The 16221-nt window shown below is 41.8% G+C and overlaps 1 protein-coding gene across 11 annotated transcripts in view; it reads left to right on the top strand.

Moving 5' to 3' along the window:
* map7d1b (MAP7 domain containing 1b) overlaps nucleotides 1-16221 on the top strand; it is a 51986-nt gene that overhangs the window by 20443 nt on the left and 15322 nt on the right. For 6 of the 11 annotated variants that reach the window (XM_087835554.1, XM_087835551.1, XM_087835550.1 and 3 more), the window contains exons 2-7: nucleotides 1895-2113; nucleotides 7333-7401; nucleotides 7618-7638; nucleotides 10227-10390; nucleotides 12352-12460; nucleotides 13248-13352. In XM_087835554.1, coding sequence (XP_087691680.1) covers nucleotides 1895-2113; nucleotides 7333-7401; nucleotides 7618-7638; nucleotides 10227-10390; nucleotides 12352-12460; nucleotides 13248-13352 — 687 coding nt within the window. The remainder of the gene's footprint in view (nucleotides 1-1894; nucleotides 2114-7332; nucleotides 7402-7617; nucleotides 7639-10226; nucleotides 10391-12351; nucleotides 12461-13247; nucleotides 13353-16221) is intronic. The other 5 variants (XM_087835556.1, XM_087835555.1, XM_087835558.1 and 2 more) reach the window with 3 other exon arrangements.

Raw genomic sequence — 16221 nt, 5'->3', positions numbered from 1 at the left:
ATTTTCATGGACCGGCCTTTAAAGTGTCGCGGATAAATACAACAAAATAAAACTAGTACCGGTACCGAAAAAAAGAAAATTTATTCCTAACACACGTGAAAAGACCAAGGAAAACCGAGTAAACGATAGAAACGATAACAAAATAACGCTGAAAACCGATAAAAACCCTGAAAACTATACATTTCACACCTGAGCCTCAACTCTCGCGGCCCGGTACCGGTCCGAGGCCCGGGGGTTGGGGACCGCTGCCCTACTGCAATGTGACTGTTCCCTGCTCAGCTCCACTCTGCATCTCAGGCCCCGTTCCCTCGCCCTAGCCACGTTTCCCAGGCCACGCCACGTCTTATTGTTTTTTGTCCTTGCTACATTTCTAGCGCTTAAGCCTAATAAAACATTGTTAAACCATCTGCTGTCTCTGCTCTGGGTTTCTGCGCCTGAGTCCAGTTCAGTACAGACCACTCGGTCCTGTGACAAAGGATGTGTTTCCACCTGGTTTCCTCTAACATTTGTGGGTGTAGTCTGTATCAAAGGACCATCAGGATTCTGCTTATGATGGACCCACAGATGATATTAATTAACTCATCAAAAATAAGAACAAAAAAATCAATGGTGCATTTTTTTTGAAAGCACACAGGAAGACGTGCGCGTTCATTTTGGCGTCACAGCTGTGGAGATGTTATCAACTGTTTTTTCAGCTGGGGTTAAGGCAGAGGTGTCGAACATGTGAACCCGGAGCCCAGAACTGCCCTGCCAAAGGGTCAGAAAATGTGAAAATTACATTTTCAGCATTTATTTCTTAATCAACCACACTGAGACGTCCTGAAAGTGAGATGTGCCTCTGTAACTGCACATAGTTTTCTTCTTTGCCTTCTTCTTTTGACTGGGCTGGATGTGGCCCACAATGTAAAATGAGTTTGACCAGAGACTAAAAGTCAGGAAATCTAAATGTATGTCATGAAATAGAAATAACAAAATATAAATTTCCCAGAGACTAATTCAGCGACCGTTTTGTGGACGCAGTCCAAATACAAATAACGTTTAATTTCAGTGAAACAAAACCCAGAGCAGCTGTGGTTCGAGGGTGGAGCGGATCATCTGAAGGTCGGTGGTCTGCATGGTGAAGTATCCTTGCAAGAGATACTGCTACATAAATCCAAGGACTTTTACTGCTTACTGTTGTGAAAAGCAGGGAAAAATGCACCTAAATTATCGCACAAACTCTTTGAACAGTAACATGTTTCTGTGTAAGCCCTGAAAGTGTATAGTTAGAAGTATTAGAGTCTCAGATGAAGTTGAGAAACTTGCCGAGCCCCAAACCGGAGTGAGATCATCATTTTCTGTGGCTCCGTGGGGATATTCAGCCTGATTTAGTATTAATTACTCCTGTGATTATAACTGTGCAAACATTTTCTTTATTTTAGGGAAGCAAGTTGAAGCAGACTTACACAACCATCTCTAATGTTTTCCTCTCTGTCTTAGCCTCCAAGCCTCATTATTAATGTGTGTGGTGGTGTCTTTAAAAGGTTTAATCTCCATGCTGTGGCTCACCTGCTGCTCCTGTGTTTATTAGTGTTCACAGAAGACTTTTTACCTCTTTTGCACTGAAGCCATCGGGGACTAAATGCAGGATTTTTTCTAATGAAGCTGAAGTGTTGCGTTAATGAAGCTACCGAGGGCTTCACGGGTTCTCAGGAGGTAGATGGAAAGCTTTTACTGGAAGTCTCACCTCGGAGATTGCACAGTAATGATGACTGACATGACAGCAGGATATCACGTATTTGACAAAAAGCAGCAGTGACAGCATGAGGAGATTCGTGTGCAGAGGTTTTTGGGATAATTACACGCTAATAAGCATCACAACTTTATGTTGTTTTTCCTCCTTTGTGTGTTGCAGCTCTGCCCCTGCAGACAGACTCCCAGTCCATCCAGAATGGGGACAAATCTTTGGGGAAAGACCTCCTGACTCCAGAGGACTCAGCCGTCTCAGACCTTTCTCCCAAAACAGACTCCAGCTCCAAAACAGAGACCCTCGTTAAGACAGATGCCTCCTCCAAGACAGACGCTCGGCCATCCACGCCTGGCTCAAGCAGCAGCAGCCCTCAGCCCAAGAAAGGTAGACTGAGCTGTCTGGAGCCTTGTTTGTGGCAGCGAGGACAGAGAGTCAGTCTCAGTTTAGCAACTGAGGGGACTTTTATGTCTCTACACTGAAGATGTAAATGGAAAGGAGGTCAAAGAGAGACGGGAATGATGTACAGCAAGGTGGCGGTTTTGTGGACTGTGTACAGAAAAATGTATTTTATACAAGACGACCTTCTAGTGTTACAGGCCCTGGTTTTAGTCTGTGATTTTAGTGGTTTTGGAGTATTTGAGTTCTTCTTAATATTTCTGTAGGGGTTTGATTATATCTAGATTGAGGTTTTGTTTCTTCTTTTGATTTCATTTTCATCCTGGTAAGCTTGGTTACTATTACTCGTGCTATTTGACTATTTGAGCTGCAGTCTTTAGGAAGTATTTAGCAAGTTTTGCCCCTTTTTATTTTAATCTCTTCATTATTATAATAGTGAGTCTGATTTCTTGGATTACTGTTGTTTTACTTACTTTTGGCTTTTCTGCTAATGAGTTTGTTTTGTGACCCTGTGTTTTGGGTCATGTTTTCTTTATTATTTTAGTATCTCGAGTTTAGTTTATGGTTCCTGTCTAGTTTGCATAGTTTTGAAAACCTGTTGTGATGGTTTATTGTTCTAGTGTTTGTGTTCTTAGTCTTTATTTAGCCAAAGACAAAGACACTATCTTCTTTAGACAAAGAAAGTGACAAGAGATGATAGCAACTTATGAGCCTGCTGTGAGCGGGTCCAGTGGTTTCCAGTGAGTGCTTTTTAGCCTAAAACCAATGATGTACAGATGATGTCTTTAAGTTACTTCAGAGTGGTATGAGCCCTCACAACTAACAAATATAGAAGAGCAGGCTGTAATTCTTCCTTCACAGTACATGGATAACACTTAGACTTTAAATTATCTTTAAAAAGAAGAGAAGAAGTGGTAAAAGCATTATGGGATCACCACTGCTGACTACCCACTTCCTTCAAAGAAGTCAACTGAGGTGAAACACCAAAAACCACAGAAACAATTGTTTTTGGTGTGTAAACAGCTAAACAATAGTTCTAGACAGAGTCCAACAAACAAGTTAACAAAAGCCTTTTTGTATTTGTTCCAAAGTTGGATCAGAATGAAAGTTTTTTTCTTGATTAACTGTGACTTCATAAATGACGAGAGGTGGTTAACGTAAATTTAAGGAAAAATTGTCACTGAAAATGGGGAGGCTGCAGAGTTTGTCCTTCAGCTTCCTTAAAGTCAGAGTCTCCTGAGCTCCTGCCTCTGTGGACGTATCGTGGCTTGTTTGTTTTAGACATAAAGGGGAATTCCAGTGATTTTACACATCAAAGGCGGTTTTCGGGTCTTCTGAGAGCGCTGCTGCTCATGTGAAAAAAAGTTGTTTAAAGCGTTTTGTGTCTCCAGAGGGAGCTGCATGAAGTCTGCCTCTGAAGCTGGTGTTGTACAGGCACAAAGAAGGGAGACCTCTGTAGTCTGCTGCATTAGCTGCTTGTGGCATAAATCAAAGGCTGCCAGGTCTGTAAAGCTGTTCTCACACGTGCACTTCGGCTCTTAATTTTTCAAGAACTTACCTGAAAGATGGTGAGAACAGAAACGCCCAATGGACTGAGATCGCACGTTATCTGGTCTTTAATCTGCTCTAACCAGATCCCTCACTCACAGTTAATCTATATGTCAGAATATTACAAAGTAAGAAGTGTTGACTTCTGTTTACTGCAAAACCACGCAGTATCTGAAGTACCGCAACCACCATTGAAGCAGACAGCTTCCTGCTAATTTGAGTTGTGGAAAAAATATATACCTTTTCAAGAAATTGTGTGCATGTGCACCTCTAAGTACTGGGCAATCAAAAATAGCCCAGTACTTAGAGGCGATATCAAAAGAGCAGCAGAGGACATTTCAGAGTGTCTGTGTGTTCATGTAGAGTCAGTTTTGTAGGACTTGGATGTAAATAAATTCTTTCATTTTAAATATATGAGACATATATTATTGCAGATGCATGAATATCAACAATTTAGACTTTAAAATAAAAGTCTCATGCAGTCTGTCCATGCAGTGGACCTGCCAACCCTGCCTGACACATCCGACCCTGTTCATGTCGCATGGTGAGTAATGTACGACGAGATAACGTGTCTCGCTTTGCAGCCCACTGAGAGTCAGATGGTTTTGCGCCTTCTGTTATTCACATGAAGATCGTTGCTGGAGTATTTTTAGCCCATCCCACACACGCTGAACAGTTAATGCGAGAACTATTGTGCTTCTTTACAAAGTACAACCAAGATCTGGGATTAACGCTCTTTTCTCCAGCGCTTTCCGTGTTTCCTTCTGTCTCGGTATTAAAAATAAGCTGTACCACTCCAGCTCCATATAAACAGTCACAGTAATACTCTGCTTCTGATTGCTGGGGAATTCAGGAGAATCCACAGTCTGTGGGAGAAACTCAGCTCACAGGCTTTCAGGACACAGCATCAAGCAAATAGGACATTATGACCATTTAGTGCAGTTTATACTCGCTATGAAGCCTCTGCAGATCCACCTTTACCCCTTAAAGCACACTTGCACATGCTCCTTACACAGTTTCAAGGTGAATGTCATTGATCTGTGGAAAAACAGGCCGCATTTGGGGTGCTTATTATTACAGTCGAACCCCAATTTCAGGCAGTGCCATTTAAGTGCGAGGTCAGAACTGCTTTAATATCGTGTTAAAATGACAAATAAAAATGAGTTAGAGCTTCAGCATTAGCAGAACTGAACCCTTTTCTTCGCCTGCTGTGAGGCTTTCATTAGTTGTTAAAACAGGAGTCAGCATTTTCTCTCTGCGTCGGCTGTGGGGTTCATTAGTTTTCTGATCGAGACCGGCTCTTCGTGTTCATCATTCACTGCAGAGAGTGGACTATTCACGCTATCCGTTTTTCTCATGCGTGGACATTCACATGCTTTCTCTTCTAATGGAAGTTTCACTCTGTTAGTGAGCCATTCCCACAGGACAGCTGGTCATGGATGTGGAGTACAGTATGGGGTGGAGGTATGTGGTGGTGGTGGCGATGCATTAAGTGACGTCTCTGCGATACGAGACCTGCAGGCTCACTCTGGAGATTCGCTCTTCTCTGTTCTTATTACGCCTGCATACAGCCATGTAGGATGCTCTCTGCAAGGTGGTGTTGGGGGGGGGGGGGGGGTGTTGCCATGGAGATGGGCTGAAGTGGTGCTAGGTCCTCTGTGATTGGTTTAGAAGGCGTAGCATACATATTGCATAGCACAGAGAAGAACCACAAAAGGAGACGGGATCGGCGAGCACCCCAGGAGTCCCGTTTTTTTCAGCAGCTCTTCAGTCACGGCCTCTCGGAGTCAGAGAGAGCTACGCAAATCCTCACGTTACACCAAAGTGTATCAAGATTCAGGCTAATTACTGCTTCAGATGAGCGTGTCTGAACAGCAAATCACACACGGGAGTTTAAATGTTGACCTTGAAACTGAATCAGGGTTCAGATGTGAATTACCTCCTTTTTAGATGTTAAATGTTCCCAACATTGTTCAGAATTCTTTCTAAAAATCATTATACAGCACAAGATTGAGAGAAACTGCTCTTAAATCTGGTGTTACTGCAGGGGATAGTCATGGATCACTTGGCATACTGCAGCAGGTTGAAGATGCTGTATCTGGGGCAGTTATTGTTTTTGGGCTCTGTACAGAAACCTTATCTCATCTATTTCACTGACCCTCAGTAGATCTGTGTCCGGGATATTCTGGGCATATTCTTTTATAGAGATGCTATAAAAAGAGGAGCTGCGGCAGTCAAAGCATCCTGAGCTTAAATCTGTTCTGAAACAACAAACTTGGAGGGAAATGCGTAACATTTAGGGAAAAATAAGATTTTTAAAACCTAATTTCTGTCAGATTTGACTGGTTCAGCAGTTCAACAGGAGTGATTATGTCTGAGTGATCAATGAAATTAAGGTTAAATGACATAATGCTTCATAAGAGCTTCCTAAATGCTTTTCAAGATGAGTGATGAATGGTGAGACTTGTTTTGGTTTGACTTTCTATTTTTCTGCTTAGAATGCTTTCTAGAATAAATTCCAGATTTTCATAGATTTTCATAGTGGAGACGTATGACACAACAACAATCAAGCTCTTTCCTTTTTTGACAGTAAGGCCTGAATTATGCTTCAGCTTTAAATCTATATTGTAACTAAGGGCATAACCGGTAACTCCTTTTAACCCTGTAATACTGTAACCTTCCACTTAACCTGACGTGCACCTCCTGAGAAATGTAACCACATGTCAGGTCTGCATGACTTTAATAGCGTGGAAGGTTGTGGTGTAAGGTCAACAGGGGTTTCCAGTTCTGTCATAAGTTTGGACAGAAAGTCTAAATTAAGCTTTACCGTAGGTTGTTCTCTGCTCTCCACACCAGAGGATTATTGATTCCCTCTCAGTATCAGCTCCTATCATTTGAAACTGGGCCACTGCTTGATTAATTGATCAATTGATTGGTTGATTTTTCTACATGTCTTGGGTGTACTGCGTGAACAGGAGTAGCCTGAGCACAAAATCCTGAGGGACTCCAGTGCTGAACATCGAGTGGAGGAAGCGTGACATCCAAACTATTTCTTTATGTCATAAATCTGTAACATAGTAAGAGGAAGCGCATTAAAATAAGTAAATACATGTTTCTTTTGGTGTTGTTTTAAAAATAAGTTGTGTTTTTTTATATCCCAATCATCATTACGACTCTCAGGATGGCTTTTTAGAAAACAGGTTTCTCATATATTCAAATAAAGCATGAGTTGCAAGAATTGTGCCATTTAGTTTGGGTCTGCTTGGGGTTAATAACTCATGACTTCACACAGTAGGCCAAACGATGTTTTCTGGGATTCAGATTTTAGCCATTTCAAAGCTGAGACTCCGTAGCAGTAATCAGCTTTTTTCACTATAGCTCTGCCTCTGAAGCTGATGTATATAGTACTGTAGTATTATACACACAAACTCATAGTAATACTACAATTTTTAGTGTGTAGGAAACCAGAAATGTTTTCCTGCTCTCTTAAGTCTAGAGTCTACTTCTCACATACCAGAAAATGATCAATAACTCTGCAATCTTTTAGCTTATTGTTTTATAAGTTTAGTGAAGATGAGATGAAATGAATAGTAAATACAACTTGATGTGAAAATATGCGTGTGTTTGTGAAGTAATTCTTTTTCTTTTCTCCCTTACAGACTCAGTGAGCTCGGAGCAAAGACAGAAGCTTGCGAAGGAGCGGAGGGAGGAAAGAGCCAGATACATCGGTAAGAAATGAACAAGCGGATATAAAACACGATGGACTCAGCTGTCAGCTCCACAAACCACTGCTATTGGATGCATGAAGCAGGGATTTCTTGTAACCAACTTAATGTGTCCACATCTTTTATCTTTTGTATCCCTCTTTGTGAATCTGTCACTCTTCTCTGAAGTGACTGACGGTTATTGACGTCTCTTATTGTTTCTTCCTGCATGGCGCTCAGAACAGCAAACTCAGCTGCAAGGTAAGGGGCTTCACTAAAAGCTTTCGCAGCAGTGGGAATAATCAGCATCATTATGTGGATCCTTTTTCCTTTCTGCCGTGCCCGTTCTTCTCCCCTCCATCACCGATCGCTTTGGTTATCTGTCGCCACTCGGTGGAAACTTTTGAACTCCGTGATCGGTCTGCAGCCTCATTTTTGGTTTAAATGTATCTGCTCCTATCATGTTTGAATCTATTTTGGCTTTTGTGTTTTTGCATTCCCACCCAGCGTGCATGCTCCACACCTATAATTTGGGTTTTACTTTGTGGCTGCAGAATGAAACTTCTCCTTATAAAAACACAGAGGCGGAGAGAGCGGAGGACGTCTCCGAAGCGCAGGCGGCCAATCGGAGCAGAGCTTAGTGGGCGTTTCCCAGCAGAGACGTCCCATAGAGCCCGAGGCAGTTGGCGTAAAAAATGAGCAGTCATTACCATGAACTGAGACCAGGCCTCGCAGACAGATTAGATTTAATTACTGCTTACATTAGTATCAGTTATGTGGTCATGCTGCAGCAGTTAAAGTTAAACGTCGCTGCCTTTTTATCGAGAATATCCCAGGTTCAGACGCTCGGAGCTAAGTTTCGTTTTCAGCCGTCTGCCCCTGCGCGTAATTATGTGGCAGTGTTAAGCCTTTCTTCAGTGTAGAGCCTGCAGTTTGTTGCACACAGTATGCAGGTGATGCCTTATATATGACAGCTTGTTATGTAACTGCAACTGTGCTCTAGATATTTTGTGCAGAGATGAGCATGTGAAAGCAAGTTCCGAAGCGTTAACCCGACATATTTTTCAGTCCTGTTATGGATAATTAGATTTTTTCAGGAATAGGATTTAAGGAGGAGTGAAGACGTCTTTCTCGCTGTTGATGAAGTGCAGACGTGTGCGTGCCGTTGGCTCATTAGCGAAGATGAGCCGCAGTAAACCGAATTAAATATAAAACATGTATTTGTGTCAGACCATTGCTGCATCCTTGCATAGCTTAGTGCAGTTTTCCTGTTGCTGGTTAACTCATAAACAAAGACATTTCATGCCGTTCCTTCAGCTGGATCCAGCCTGTAACCCTCCCGCATCTTCACCCATACTTACCCGTCCATCTTTTTTCCATTCTTTTCATATAAAGTATGATATGGAAGCTGATTGAAGACGAGTAAGTGCTGCGTAAGATGAAGGCTCTTAAATTGAGAAACGACTGATTGCAGTCTGATCGTTACCCGGAGAAATGAGCCACAGCAGTGTGTGTGCACAGAAAAACTGGCATATGCTGGAGGGTGCTGTAAAAGACAGCAGGGAACTTCAGCTTATTTACTGTTATCAGGATTAAAGTGTAATGAACACAGTGTCTGCCGTCTGTTTTACCCGTTTTGTTTGGGTGCTGCTGTTAGAGGCCTTTAAAGATCTTTAGCTGATTATACACTATTACAAATAAAGAACTGACTTTCAATAACAGGCATAAATTACATTTTCTTTTCCAAAATAACATGTGAAATAATATATTAATGATACGCTGGCGTCTAATGCTTATGCTTTAGCCAGGCATGAGGCACAGCTCCAGGGATTTTGGTCCAGACTGAAATATTATGACAACAGATGGATGGATTGCCATGATATTATCTCCCAGAGAATACCTCTTATAATTGTGGTGATTCCCCTCTTCTCCCTCTTGCACCAAACGCAGACAAATCTTTCAGATTACTGGTAAAACATCTCCACAGAGTTTGTATAGAGAAATCTGTGGTTCCCCAAGGATGAGCTATTCCTCAGGATGAACTTTAATAACTTTATCAAACTTTTTATCTGGCACCCTCAGAGCTTCAGACGCCTGCAGAATTAATCAGTCTTAGCTCTATTTCATGTTAAGCACTAAGCAGAAAAAATTAGCATTCTAACCCACCAAATAACAAACATACGATAATCAATGGTAAAATGCATTATCCATAAATGTTCTGAAAGAGTTAAAATCACTGTAAACCCACAAAGCACCTTTTTAAAGTGGACTTCTTATGCTTTTCCTTATTTTCTGTCATATAAAGTTATACTGATGGAGTGTTGGATGCTCATATTAATCATGGCCGAAGATTCAAATAATGAGGTCAGCATATGTAGAAGGAGCCCAAAGCTCAAGCTTAAGACAGTTTTTCTAGTCTTGGCTGTGTTTGATGTCAGTGAGAGCACTTTTTCCTTTAGCCCCACCCACATACTGTCCAAAACGTCAGCTTATGAGGGGCAGCCAATCAGAAGAAAGCTAGCTTAAAACTCGAGGAGCTAGCGCAGTTTGTTTCAGACAGATTATGAACAGAGGGTTTGAACCAAGACTCACAAAATGATACATTTTGACTATTTTTAAACTGTAATTAATGCAGAACTACTTGAGTCCAAGACTAAAAAAGATTAAGCCATAAAAGGTCATAATAGCTCCCCTTTAAGGTGCCAAATAAGGAAAAGGGAGTCATTTGTTTATATAGCAGTAATTCGCAGTATTGCAGAAGCAGCTAACACGTGAGACCTAAATAAACTGTTTCAAACTGATATTGTTTTTTGTAAATAATTCTCTTTCTTTCTGTGGTGACCCTGCAGCTGCAAAGAAGGCTCAGTGGCTGCAGAAGGAGGAGAAGGCCCGGCGTCTGAGGGAGAATCAGCTGGAGGAGCGCAGGAGGAAGCTGGAAGAGCAGCGGCTCAAGGCGGAGAAACGTCGAACGCTGCTGGAGGAGAAACAGAGACAGAAGCTAGAAAAGAACAAGGTGAAAAAGTCAAGCTTCCCATTTATCTGTTTGGTTCTTAAAGTTGACATCTGAATTGTCCCAAAATAGACTCTGTAACAAACACTGCATATTTGAACCCTTTCATGTTATTTTTTAGGTTGATTTTGATGATTATCACTCAGCTGTTGGAAGAAGCAACAAATACTCAAAAATAATATTTATGTCCAGTCACAGAATAAGTTTCTGCTCTGCTTAAATTGAGCGCTAAATAGGATAAGGGAGTGTTTATGTAACTAAAACACTCTGCTGTACACAGTTTTTAGTATTCAGTGATTTTCCCTGGGACTTCAGATTGATAAATTTTACTGTCTGACTGTGGAAAAACTGCTTTGTTGGATAACAGCACCATACAGCAGTAACTAGTCGTGTTGTCATCACAGAGAGGATGCCAAGCATTCAGCAAACAAGCTGCACATAAGTGTTGGATGGACAAATTAATTGCTGACATCATATAAAATTCCCATTATGTAACTAATGAGCTTCAGGGCCTTTTTACACTCGATCCAGTTAGGTTTGGCTTCACATTGCAATTATGCAAGTGCACTAAGGAACCCTACGTGACATCTAACATTGGCTGCATCTCATTACACGTTTGTGACCTCATTTACCATGCTTTTGCATGCTGTCATTTTGAATAGATTAAAATAAATGAAGAGATTCACTTTTTACAGGTTTACACACTGCTGCTGTGATTTCTTTCATTCTACCTGAAAATCCCTGTTAGGGGATCCTAGTACACTCATTTAAAGCTCCAATATTACTTCTAGAGTGGCTTTGTGTGACTCAAAATTCAAAATGATCCTTATTTACTTTACACTGGCCCTAGTTGTAGCTCCCAATTACATCCACTGTCTAAAACTAGCAGTTTAAGTTATATTTCCCTCATCTTTAAGCCAGGTTAATTTTGATTGGCTGCTCCTGCCAAATGGAAGGTTTTAACATCAGGTGGGTGGGGCTGCTGGGCTCACACTCAGAGTGCAAGAGATTATCATATTAAAGATATCTACTCTAACTGACGTCACATCGGGCCAAGAGTAGAAAGAAACAGTGATTACCTCGTAGTTTTAACCTTTTAGCATGTTTCAAAAGACTGTGCAGCATTAGTATAGTATACAGACAAGTGACCAATAGCCACGTGACATTAACTTGTCCACTCTTTTGGACATGTGACAATCATGGTGACAATATAGGAGGATCAAGTGAATAAGACCCCAGCCTCACAGACATACAGACCAGTCAGTAACCCCATTGTACCCGCCTGCTGCTAGTGGAAAATTGTTGGCAAAAAAACATTGTGATTAGCTTGGTTGTTAGCATTTTGCTGCAATCATAGCTTGAATTGAACTCATGGACTTGCTGTTCGGAAACTGAAAAGTGTGATACAAACTGGAAATGGAGACCGTTTGCCTTCAAAGTAAAAGTTTAAAACATGTTGGCCACAGGGCTGAGGCACAGCTTTTACTTTGAAGGAGAACCTTATCCACTTCCAGTTTCCTTTGCACTTTTCTCAAGTTGTACTTATGCTGGACTAGTAATTACCTATTAATTCTTACCAGCAGCTGTCAGACTCTATAACACAGTTAAACATCCTTTTGGTTATCGAACACATCAGCTTGTTTGTTCACTGCACATTTTATACAGAGTCCTGTGCATTTTATACATGTCTCCGTACAATATTTCTATACATATTTCTGTACCTGTATATACGAACTTCAGTTGCTTATGTATATATGACCACCTTGTGTCTTCCTTTTATATTTTATATTCCCCTTGCTATAAGAGCTGTGTAAAACCCAAATTTCTCATCTGTGGGATAATAAAGGTCTATTCTATTCTATTCTATTCTATTCTAATAATTAAGCTGTTAGGCTGTCACTTCTGGTGCATATTTACTATAAAGATGTCATAGTTTAACACTGACTGTGTGTTTCTTCATGTAGGAGAGATATGAGGCAGCTATCAAGAGATCGACCAAGAAGACTTGGGCCGAGATCCGCCAGCAGAGGTGGTCCTGGGCAGGCGGACTAAACCAGACTTCCCGCAGAGAGAGTGAGTTTCAGATGAACCTAAACTATAATTATAATGATAATAATAACAGTAATACAAGCACATATGTATGTTGTTTTCTCTGTTAACTCAAGTCTTTGTGCTGCACAGACTTGTGACTCACTGCTTCAGCTGATGCAACTCAAGGAAATAGCTCATGAAGGGTTTGCTGTCACAAGGGTGGGGTACCAGAGGCAGATGACCTACCCAGTAATTTATGATTATACCACTCGTAATTCCTCACTGTTGTTTGGGCAAAAATCAGTCCTGAGCGTCACAGTTGTTCATTTAAACTCAGAAAGACGAGCTTGAAGGTAGCCGTCACGCTCACGTTTCATTAGATCAGAATTGTGAAGTGTGTTTTTTCAGGGAGCTGTGAACTTATTTCCCCGTTTTCAAACTTCTGTTAATGCTGTGTGACGGGGTGGTGCTGAGGTCAGCACAGTTACCTGTCCGCTAAAGTGTGAAAGGCCCTGATTGTGTGTGGAAACGTGAGTGATATTTTAGTTTTGGTAGCAGGAAGAAAGCTCGAGGCATTTACTCTGAAATGTGACTTCTAACTACACCCCCCCTCCCACACTTTCCCCCAAATTTCCTCCCCATTTCCCTCCAAATCTGACTCCAGATTAGATGATAGTGAGTCTGATCTCAGAAAACGGTGAGTCCCTGTTCACAGCTGCATGATCCAACCAAAGCAGCCCCGTCTCTTGTCAGCCCTCAGCTGGGGCCGCCGCCTGCACCCCGGCCGCCTTGTGAACAGTTGTTGTCTGTTGCGTTCTCTCCGGTGCAGGCAGATGCTCGGCCTCCACGGTCAACTTGCCGAGACAGGTGGACCCTGTCATTAACAACAGGCTGTCCAAGTCCTCTGCCACGCTCTGGAACTCCCCCAACAGAAGTAAGGACGACCCGACGTCAGTGTCCACCAGGCTTCCTCTTCCCTCTCCCTTTCCCTTCCAGTTCATCCCCTTCCTTTTCCACCTTCCCCTTCTCCTCTTACCCTAATCTGGTTTTGTTTTATTATAACTGTCGTCTCTGGTGGCCTGCCTGCCTGCCTGTGCTTGGTGACTGGTCATTTACCACCTACTCCCTCCTCTTAATCACGCTCTCGGTCTCGTGTGCATCGTGTTTTTTTTACTTTTTTCTTTAATTTCAGTTGGTGGCTTGTCATTGATTTGAATCTCCTCTGCATTTTTGATCAGCCTCCCTTTCACCTTGACATCACTGAGCCATATTTTGTGGTATATTTTGGTGTTTCATAGGCTTATAAGTTCACATCTTGTCACCTCCTTTTTGGTTGTCCCCTCCACTGTACTGTTGGTGGTTGGCTGTGGTGGTGGTGGTGATGGTGGTGATGGTATAGGTGAAAGGTATAGTGTGATTGTTGCAAGTGAATCAAGTTTAGCAACTAAATGCAAATATATATTTTTATGCTGCCTTAAACTATACAATATTGGATTGTTTCCTTTGGTTTTACATGTTTATCGATATAATGGCTCAGTCACACTAGAGTAAAAAAGGACAGAAACTTCATCGCAACTAAGAAACATCAGTAGTGGTCCAGGGCAGCGGTCCCCAACCCCCGGGCCTCGGACCGGTACCGGACCGTGAGTCGTTTGGTACCGGGCCGCGAGAGTTGAGGCTCGGGTGTGAAATGTATAGTTTTCAGGGTTTTTATCGGGTTTGAGCGTTATTTTGTTATTGTTTTTATCGTTAACTCGGTTTTCCTGGGTCTTTTCACGTGTGTTATGAATAAATCTTAATTTTTTCGGTACCGGTACTAGTTTTATTTTGTTGTATTTATCCGCGACACCTTAAAGGCCGGTCCATGAAAATATTGTCGGGCATAAACCGGTCCGTGGCACAAAAAAGGTTGGGGACCGCTGGTCCAGGGAATCTGCAAGTAGTTTTCTCAAGGGTTTGACAGTAATAAACACAGACAGATTGCCAAAACATTGCAATCAATCTGTGCTGATGAGTGCTAATTAGCTGGGATGCATCTCTTTGCAATAGAGGGCGTTACTCAACTGGTTGTATTCTGATTATATGAGTGTAAACAAGCAAGGTTGCTGTGCACCCATGTCATTTAAATCGCCATCCAGCAGCAACAACTATTTGTAGAGGAACTTCTGTTTCAAGCCTGTAAGGTTATGGCTGGACTCTCACCATAAGTAGATACTGTGAATTTCTGTGTATGCTGACAGCAACAGCTTTGCAGCTAATGGCAACAGATTTGTTCATAATCACTGAATTGTTACAAACTGTTAATTTAATAGAAGTAGTCACTTTAAGATATTTTTCAGCTTGTAACAAACTGAGCAGTTGTCTTTTTGTCAGCAGTACAATAGTATGTCTAAATTGCTCTATCAGACTTCTTTTATCAATCTCCCGAGTTCCCACATACACACATTAGCGACACTGTCTTCATCTCATTTCGTCACGCCTCATGACGTGTTATTATTGATCGTATCACCCACGGCGCAATCACCAGCTCGGTTATCGGCTCGCTCGCCTACACAATACAAATTCAGATTTTGTGCTTGATCATCACTAATACAGACACTCCGATACTGCAGGCACATGAAAGGACGGTCGATAGCAGAGCTGCTGTCTCTGGGCCAGTTTGCAGAGGGTGGCGGGATGGTGACGTTTACAGATGCAGGTACCTCGAGGTGAACGATCAGCAGGCGGCAGCTCAGCCTCCCTTTGCCGCATTGGAGAAGGAAGAGGAGGAGGGAAAACACTGTTGCTTAGCAACAGGAGGTAGTCGGGTTATCAGTTTGTCATAAAACACGCTGTGAGAAGGATCTGTCCTGTGTGCAGCAGAGGTGACTGCCTTTACGGTGGAGGTTTAAGAGTGGCGGCATCTCGAATGAGTCGTAGCAGCTCTGATCACACTGACCCTTGTGTACGTGTGGTGTTTGTCTGTAGGTGAGGTGTCTCACACTCTGGCTGCTGTGTGTCGTTAAAACAGAGGAATGAAAAGAATCTGAACGTCATCGTCACACATGGACGAAGCCTCTCTAAAAAGCATGTTGTTGGTTAAAATTACCGGACAACAGACAGGAAGTCGCCAAAAACCCGACCAGCTGTCGTAAATTGACGGACGTCACAGTGAGACTCTGTCTGTCTGTGGGGTTTTGGACCAAACAGTAAAAGCAAGACTGTCAAACTTATTTTAGATCCTGGGTGTGATGTGCAGCCTAATTTCATCTCGAGTGGACCGAACCTAAAAGCGTTTGCTTAAATCTTTAATTTTTTCCCAGTTTTTTAACAGTAACCAAAAAAGCTTAAATGAAAGTTACCACTTTATTTTTACATTTAAACAACTGACAACAGAAAGTATTTCACCCAGCTTTTCTCATTTAATAATGAACCATAAAAACAACTTCTCTATATCTAAAAATACTTTTAACCTTTCAGACATTTCCACTGTTGAGTATTCGGGTTGGCATCACCACGAAAGGCTTACCATGTTTTTGTACTTTTGTTTTTTACCATTATTGAAAAGTAACAGTAACTAAGGGGTTTACTCCAGTTTTCACACTTAAATGATACAGTTTGCTGAGCTGTTTTTGGCCCCCGGTCTGCATGTTTGACACCAGTACGCGATGTTATTGAGACAATAACAATATCAAATTACCAAGTGATGCTGGTAGAAGTGAAAGTACGAGTTCTGCTTTCTTATGTCATTTGTTAAAAGTGGCATCATGTTTATAAGGCTGTGGTTTTACTTCAGTTTCTTTTAGTTTAATAATACTATTCAT

This window comes from Neolamprologus brichardi, chromosome 22, assembly GCF_056152115.1.
Source record: "Neolamprologus brichardi isolate AB-2024 chromosome 22, ASM5615211v1, whole genome shotgun sequence".
NCBI lineage: Eukaryota > Metazoa > Chordata > Actinopteri > Cichliformes > Cichlidae > Neolamprologus > Neolamprologus brichardi.
This window is presented reverse-complemented; position numbering and strand designations above follow the sequence as displayed.